Raw genomic sequence first — 8511 nt, 5'->3', positions numbered from 1 at the left:
ACTCAAGCTTGTCTTTTAGACCCAGCTGCCTTTCTAGTGATTGCTCCAAATGCTTAGGCCCCTAACCATGAACTGCATAGAGATTCTCAAACAATGTACACTCCTTCCCACCTCCTTGCCTTTGCGGATGCTACACCCAAATGCCAGAATGACATTTTTCCTCTCCATTCTCCTAAATCCTACTTTGAAACTTCTCTATGGATTCTTCTAGGGTCTCCCCAGTTTGGAATAGATTTTCACCAGTTCTGCTGCTACTCTCTACACCCCGTCACCACCACCACCCCCACACACACCCACACACATTCACACTCACAAACACACACACGCCTCTGCTCCCATAGCGTCCTGTTTAAACTTCTATCATGGATCTCACTGTATTCATTTTAAAACCTTCTCTCACTCCTCTGACAAGGAGACTAGAGATTTGTTCTGTCCATGGCAGCCCACACGTGGGTGCTTACTACATTTCTGTTTCACAAATGGAGAAGGTAGAGACCCTGATTCCACTCTACAACTCCCTGTGTGTGACAAAGGGGGTCAATTAAATTACATGCCATTTCGGGAAGCCCTTGTGTGGAATTTGGAAGGGTAGATGAAGCGCTTTGAAAGGGCATGCGATTCCTAGACCACAGCTTAATGATTTGTTTGTTAGGAAGGCTCTCCAAGGGAACAGCTGTCACATTCTCTGACTACCCTCGGACAACGGGAAAAAAATATCAGGCAGTCACATATCCCAGGCCCCTTTCTCAGTAAATCTCATCTGTCAGCGATTCCTATGGGTACGAACCCTCCTTTGCTGGGCCAGGGCTGGGAGCTGAGAAGGTTTATACTGAGTGAATAAAACCATGAATCCACAGTTTCTAACTTCCCCCAGTGAGCAAACCCAGACCCAAAGCCTTGACTGTTGACTCAGAAGAGAACTTAGATGTGATCTTTTGTTCCAAGGTGCTAACCCAGGTGTTATTTTAACTGCAGACTAGAAAGGTTATATCTGAGAAATCTTTGATACAATTAAAATGATTGAGAAGCTTTCCGCATGAAGTGCAAATGCCAAATAAATAGACAAATAGACACAGATCAGATAAAAATGATTTATCAGAGGGCTTGTTTTCCTGTCTTTCTTACTAGCATATAAGTAATTGTCACTTCAAAGGATAAAAGAGAAATTTAGTTCCTCCTAGAGGAGCAGTCTAACCTAGTGGTTCGGAATGAAGGCTTTCTGGGTTTGATTCCTGCCTTCATTAGCTGTGTGTTATTGGGAAATTTACTGCACCTCTCTGTGCTTCAGTTTCATTACTATACATACATAGGCACATGCATGCACACGCATGCTTTTATATCACGGTACTAATGAAGTGATTTAATACACACACAAGAAAACCACTTAGAAAATTGTCTGGTGAATAGTAAGCACTAGTGAAAGTTAGTTGTTGTTATTATGATCCTGATGATAGAAAAATATTAATGAGCTATTTCACCTTTGTTGCTTTTATTTCTTCTATTATAATGAGATGTCTTGAGATATATTCAGTCGTCCTTGTGCCGTTGAAGGATTTCTGAACAGAACTAATCCTACCTGTTCTAATGATGGATCCTTTCACCTCACATTAAATAATAAAAATATCACGAAGTTAAAAATCATCCTTGTGCATTGATTCCAACTTCTGTTCTCCATGAAGGAGAAGGATGCCACGCTTGTGTAACAGTCTACAGAAAGAATTATTATTCTCCACACCATTGTGGATCATATCCCAACTGCTTTTTAATTTGTTCCCCATGTTATGGTCCTGCAGTCAGAAAATAATAATAATATCCTGCAAGAAAACTAAGTTAATACACAGTGATGTGAAAAGTGGGTAAGATACGCATTGTACTCTATTGAAAACAACAGAGGCAGAGAATGTAGTTATGAGTACGTATGATAAACTCAACCTTTGAATGACGTTCAGCATCTGAGATGTGTTTAAATTCTTGGAGTGGAAGGTAAGTTGAACATGTTCACGGAGATTGTGGAGTCTGATAACTTCTCTGGGGGAGTAACTTACTAAATTTCCTTCCCAAGCAGTTTATCACTGTCTTTGGGACACCCTAGATGGACAGAGAAAATGTGTCACTGACAGGCCCTATGAGAGGTAGGAAGCTTATTCATTTCCAAAGCCTTCACTTTGATGATCCCCAAATACCATCACTAGCCAAGCCTTCCACCTGTCAGAACTCCTTCTTTTTTGTTCTTAACTGATTTTGCTTTCATGGATGTCTTTGCAAATCTGATGGAAATTAGAAATACTCCTCCAGGAAAAATGCACACACACACAATTTTGCATATTGATCCGTGTTTTTTATGGATGCTGTCATGTAAAAAAAATCCTTTTTAAATGGAATGATTTATATTATCTTCAGTAAATGAATCAATTAACATTTGAAAACCGACTTGACTACTTAATTTCTTTTTTAAAAAATATGTTATTTAAAAACTGACTTATAACCCTCCCCAAAGATTTCAGATCTTTCACTTTTGTTTTACTATGATCAGCAGTTTCAAAAACCTTTGTAGATGCTTCTGAAACACTTAATTTCTAGGGAAATTTTAAAATTTATTTCTGCTAGGAAAGTGCAGCAGGCATTGCTATATACCTTCTTAGAAATATTTTATTATAATTTTATGAGGAAATAAGCAAAGAGACTGCAATGTTATTCCCATATTGGTTTATATTAAATAAACATTGATAAGCCACAAAATCTTGATCGTAATTCAGACTCTGACCCTCAGATATATTGTTTTGGGAGAAATAAATGTACACAGCTACCATAGCCACAGAGGAAAAATGTCAAAAATATGGAGAGAAAAACCTTTTGAAACTCACCCTGTATGGATACATAAACAACAATACTGATGAGCCACTGTATGAATTCTATGCCTGTATCTTATACTTTAAAGTCGGGACAGAGAAACTTCCTAGATACCTGATGTAAGAATTTGCTTTGAATAAGGTGGCAATGCAAAGCTACTTTAAAAGCACCTCTTACTCTTAGAGTAAAATCCTTAGAAAAGCTTATGAAAGTTTATAATAATAAAAATTACCATCTTACTTTTCCTTTGAGACCAATCATCACACACCAAGAGCAGCTAAGTTTATAATAATTTATTAAGGTTGCATATCATTTGTCATGAATAATAAATTATAGAAACCATAGCATCTTTATAAACTATTAAGTGTATCATATTCACTTCCTAATGCTTATTGCAGTAACGGTAAGAAATTTAGATTATATTTTAGCATTAGTTAGAAGATTTTAAAAAACTATAAAATTTGTTCACAGTACTTCGGATTTATGAAGGACCCTATTATTTTAACTTTTGGGCAAGCAGTTTGAAATGAGTAAAAACCCCTTACAAACCAGAAGGTGGCGCACGGTTTCACTGAGCTGCCGAAAATAATGCAGTTCCTTGAATTTGTACTTACACCCATGTGGTGCACTTTTTAAGGCATTGTAATAAATGCAAATAAATAATCAATTACTGATCTCTAAAAAAAAAAAAATCTACCAATAGACAACATTGAAGCTTGGCAACACTTTGAACATTCAAATAAAAAATTCAGTAAACAATTGCAGCATGGAATTCTCTCTCCTGTTCCCCATTTCCCTCCCCCTACCCAGTTTGGTTAAGGAAAAAAAGTTCAGGTTGAGTTTAAGTCCTAGGGCCTGACAGGGAGACCCTGGCCTCCATTCTTCCCCAGACTTCTGTTATCTACAGTTTCAGTTCTCATTATGTCTGTCCAGACTCGCCCCTGACATCAGCATCGGTCCTTTTCCCGCAGGGGGAGTTTTCCAGTCCTTGCTGAAAGCATTTCCTTCTCCACTCTGACAGCACAGGCGTGAAATTAGTTGGAGTCTTTGTAACAAGTTCGTTCTGTTCCTATGGAAGAGAAACTTACAAGGCAGCAACAAGATGCTGTGCGCGCTAGGTTTCATAGACTGGCTTGGTCTTTAAATGTCCGGTCTTGGCTAATGTCCTTATCCATCCTCTGGTCCTCAGTGAACTTTGATGGAATATTTCCGCAGTTTCAGAAATTGGAAAAGCTTGTCTTTCGTCCTCTTCTTCAGAGCCATCAGGGCTCGTGTTTTCTCCTCCAAATCTTGATCTATGGCAAAAATGATCTTAGCTCTCTCCTCTGCTTTCTTGTCCCCAGAGTTTTTGAAGAGCCTCTGTAATGCTTCTTGGTCTATGTTTTCAAAGATGTTGCCCACGGCTTTCTTACGTGAGGCTGTGTCGAAGTGGTAGCCGTGGATGGACGGGCTTACTCGCAATGAGGTGGACATGCTTCTGGCCGGGTGGCTTGGCTTGGCTTTCATCGATGTGTGAATCTTCGGGAATTCAGCTCCCGGGCTCTCCAGAGAGTCTGTAGCAAAATCATTCCGGGACTGCTATTTAAAGTGTGAACAAAAGCTTCAGGCTCAGATTACACTGGTGACATCAGAGTGATCTCAAGGAAGCATAATCACAGAGAGGTTTAACAGTTGAGTTGCCAATATCCTGTTCTTGTGCTAAATGTTACTAAAAGCTGTGTTCAGTGATGGGGCAGGAAAGGGGGGTATTTCTCTTTACCACATCTGTGGCCATAGAATTGTAGACTCGGACCCTTCTACAGGAAAAAAAAAAAAAAAAAGCTGAAACCAGGACAGCACAAAGATAAGAGACAAATAAGGTGGCTTAGACCCTCAAATCTTTCCAGACAACAACCAAAGCAAAGGGTTCTGCCAGCCACCAGAAAGTTTTAATTCCCAGGGAAGTTATTAAAGTGCAGTCCCAACATTTGGCAGCCCACACCAGCGGCCTGTGGACATCTCTAGCCAGGGCAACCCCGAAGCTATTGAGAGACAGCTTAAGCATCAAGGACATTGATTTGGAGTATGTCTGCTGTAGAAGGGGGGTCAGACACTACAAAACGCTGATGTGACACAGCCTGAGTCCGTGACCATTCAGAGCCTGCGTCCAAGAGCAGACCTGCAATTGCTGAATAAAATTTTCGTTTAATAATAATCATAGCAATAGACAGTGTCTCCTTAGGCTTGTGTATATATCAACAACAATGTCAAAAAAAGCCGGAGGGAGAGTTAAAAGGTGCTTTTATGTACATAGCACTCAAAAGGGATGAGTTGACTTTTTCCTCTCATATTTATTTTGGCATCAGTCAGACACAGTCAGAACAATACTTCCTTTGGAAGAATTTAAATTCATTCTTTCTACCTTCCACAATATTCAGCCAGCCACTGTCCCCACTGGTGTATAGAACACTTACATTCCACCAAGGTTCAATGTCAGCTTCAAAGGGCTCCAGAGACTTCTCTTCAGGGACCTTCTGCCGGGTCCTGGTGCTCTCAGAAACAGGGCTGGCCTTTGTTTTCCTCTCATCTAGTCATCTAGAAAGGTGCACAAAGGGAGAGCATGTAGACAAGGTACCTCACTAGAGAAATGAGTTAGAGGCTCTTCTCATATATTCATTCATTCACTCGTTTATTCAATCAGTATTTATTCAAGGTCGACTTTTAGCTGGAACTTTTCTAGGCATTGGAAATATAACAGGAAACCACACTAAACCAAATAAAAAACAAAACATCCCTACCTTACCTTTGTGGAGTTTACATGCAGCTGGGAAAGGACGTCACAGGGTAATGCATGAGGCAGTTTGTACAGGAGAAGCAAGGGAGGGTTGGAATTTGCATAGGATGTCCAGAGGCAGCTTCCCCATGTGACCTTGTGCAAAGACCTGAGGGAGCTGAGGGAGAAGCCTGTGTAGACAGACACCTGGGGGGAAGGGTGTTGTAGGCAGGGGTACAGCAAGTGCCAAGGCCTGAACATAAGAGCATGTGTGGCGTGTAGGAGAAACAGCCAGGAGCTCAGCCTGGCTGGAGCAGAGTCACCAGAGAAGAGTGAGAAGGGGATTCAGGGTAAGAAAGCCAGGGGCAGATTGAGTACAACCCTGCACTCACAAATATCCTGTACTCACAACCCTGTCTCACAAATTTCCCTTTTACTCTGTAGGAGATAGGTAGCCTTTGGGGAATTTGGAGCTGAGAAATGACACGATTTTTCTTATCATTAAAAAAATAAATAAATAAATAACTGTCACTTCTTAGTAGAGAATAGATTGTAGGGAAACAAATCAGATTCTGGGCATATTATGAAAGGGGAGTCGAAAGGATTGCAGACGGTCCCAACCTGGGGAACCAGACAGACTGGAGCCCAGAACACACTCTTCGTGAAAGCTGCTTCCTTGAGAGATGTTTCTAGGTGAGCTGGTGTTCAACGTGCCAACCACGGCAGGTGATACTTGTTCTGGTTTCTCCATGGAGAACCCTATGTTCCGCTTCCCACGACTAGAGATTTCCTGGCACATCTAGCACACCTTTGTGGCAGCCTCACTAACGTAAAAATAGTTATTATTCCATCATCAAAAAGTCTACATACAATAAATGCTGGAGAGGGTGTGGAGAGAAGGGAACCCACCTACACTGTTGGTGGGAATGTAAATTGGTGCAGCCACTATGGAGAACAGGATGGAGGTTCCTTAAAAAACTAAAAATAGAACTACTGTATGATCCAGCAATCTCACTCCTGGGCATATATCCGGAGAAAATCATAATTCGAAAAGATACATGCACCCCAGTGTTCATTGCAGCACTATTTACAATAGCCAAGACATGGAAGCAACCTAAATGTCCATCGACAGATGAGTGGATAAAGAAGATGTGGTACATATATGCAATGGAATATTACTCAGCCATAAAAAGAATGAAATAATGCTTTTTGCAGCAACATGGATGGACCTAGAGATTGCCATACTGAGTGAAGTAAGTCAGAGAAAGAGAAATAAAATATCGTATGATATCACTTGTATGCGGAATCTAAAAAGAAATGGTACAAATGAACTTATTTACAAAACAGAAACGGACTCACAGACTTAGAGAATGAATTTATGGTTACCAGTGGGGGAAGGGTGGAGGGAAGGGATAGTCGGGGAGTTTGGGACTGACATGGACATAACCTGTCTTAACTGTCATTGCTCAAGGCTTCATCAGCCTTTTCATGATCTGCCCTTTGTTGAGGTGACTCTTATGCAGGCTCACAGTTTTTATCCTCTATTCATTAATGAATCCCAAATTTTGATTTCCAACCTGCCCCTGTCCTTTAAAGTATAGATTCATTTATTTAACTAACTATAGAATACTTACGCAACACATGTATGCCATTAACATCTGTTCAGTTGTAAAAGTCAGAAACCCAGTTATAATCTTCTGTAATCTTTAATATCTCATTCTCTTTATCCCCTCTATCTATCTATCCATCTATATATGTCACCAAGTTCTGTCAATTCTATCTGCAAATATTTCTCAAATCGATCCAGTTTCTCTCTGTTTTTCCTGCCACTCTTTAGATAAGCCTCAACAGGGCGGATGCTCTGATGCACAACCCAAGCATTCTCATTAAGTTTTCCCCAGATGCTCAGCTGTCAGCTGCCTTCGGAGGTTGTCACCACTGAAGGAGGTCATGTCACCTGAGGCACCTCCCCTTCCTGGTGCAGCTGTATCTAGTGACTGGTCAATACGCGGGTGGAAATGCCCACTCCCCTCACCCCAATTCTGAGGGCTCTTCTACACTTCAGAACATCCTTTAGGCTCTGCCCAATCTTGTCTCTTTCCCATCTCTTGGCAATGATCCCAAGAGCTCTCGGTGACAGACCACCTGCCTGCTGCTCGCCAGCTCAGAGTCTGCTTCCCCGGGATCCTGGTCCATGACACCCCATCTTCTCTCACCTGGACCAAGGCCAGACCTCTATCCTGGTGTTCCTGCTTCCACTCTTGTTCTCCATTCTCTGTGCAGCACCCAGAGCAATACTGTCTAATAAGCAATCTGGTCAGACCACTCCTGCTATTTTTCTTAGGATAAGCCTCCAAAATCCTAACACAACCTTTCTGAGCCTGACCTGCTCTGGTCCCTGGCTACTCCTGCCGCATGATAATTTGCCACTCTCTGCCCTGCTTTCCAGTTCCTTGAATGCACTATGCCCATTTGCACATATATTTCCACTTTCTGGAATGTTCTTCTCTGCCTTTTATCTCAGCTATTCATTCATAAAATCTCAACTAAAAGCTACCTGCTCAGAGAAGTCTTCCCTGATGCTTCTAGACCAGATCAAGCCTCCTTGCCAATGTACCGTTTACTATTCCCTTGTAGCACTTATTACAATTTTCAAGCACACATTTATTTGGGGGGTTACTGATTTAAAGCCTGTATCCACCAACAGCAAGGATCAGCTCTACACTTCTCTTTAATGTGTCCGAAGCTCCTGGGTCACTTAATGTGTTGCAGTGCTTAACTAAATAACAGCGTGTGTGATTCTATTTAATTCTCACAGCAGCCCTGTGCGGTAGGAACTATTGCAATCCTCGTGTGACAGACAGGACAACTGAGGCAATGGAAACTTGCTCCCTGCTGTAGGCTGAATA

General features: G+C 41.4%; 1 protein-coding gene across 1 annotated transcript; it reads right to left on the bottom strand.

Moving 5' to 3' along the window:
- Positions 1-2564: 2564 nt before the first annotated feature.
- Positions 2565-4472, bottom strand: TCIM (transcriptional and immune response regulator). Its single transcript, XM_022571420.2, has one exon. The coding sequence runs from the start codon at positions 4354-4356 to the stop codon at positions 4036-4038; it is 321 nt and encodes a 106-aa protein (XP_022427128.1). The 5' UTR covers positions 4357-4472; the 3' UTR covers positions 2565-4035.
- Positions 4473-8511: the final 4039 nt, after the last annotated feature.

Source organism: Delphinapterus leucas, chromosome 21 (genome assembly GCF_059928025.1).
Source record: "Delphinapterus leucas isolate spDelLeu-1000000601 "Yukka" chromosome 21, BTC_Dleu_Yukka2, whole genome shotgun sequence".
NCBI classification, from domain to species: domain Eukaryota; kingdom Metazoa; phylum Chordata; class Mammalia; order Artiodactyla; family Monodontidae; genus Delphinapterus; species Delphinapterus leucas.
This window is presented reverse-complemented; position numbering and strand designations above follow the sequence as displayed.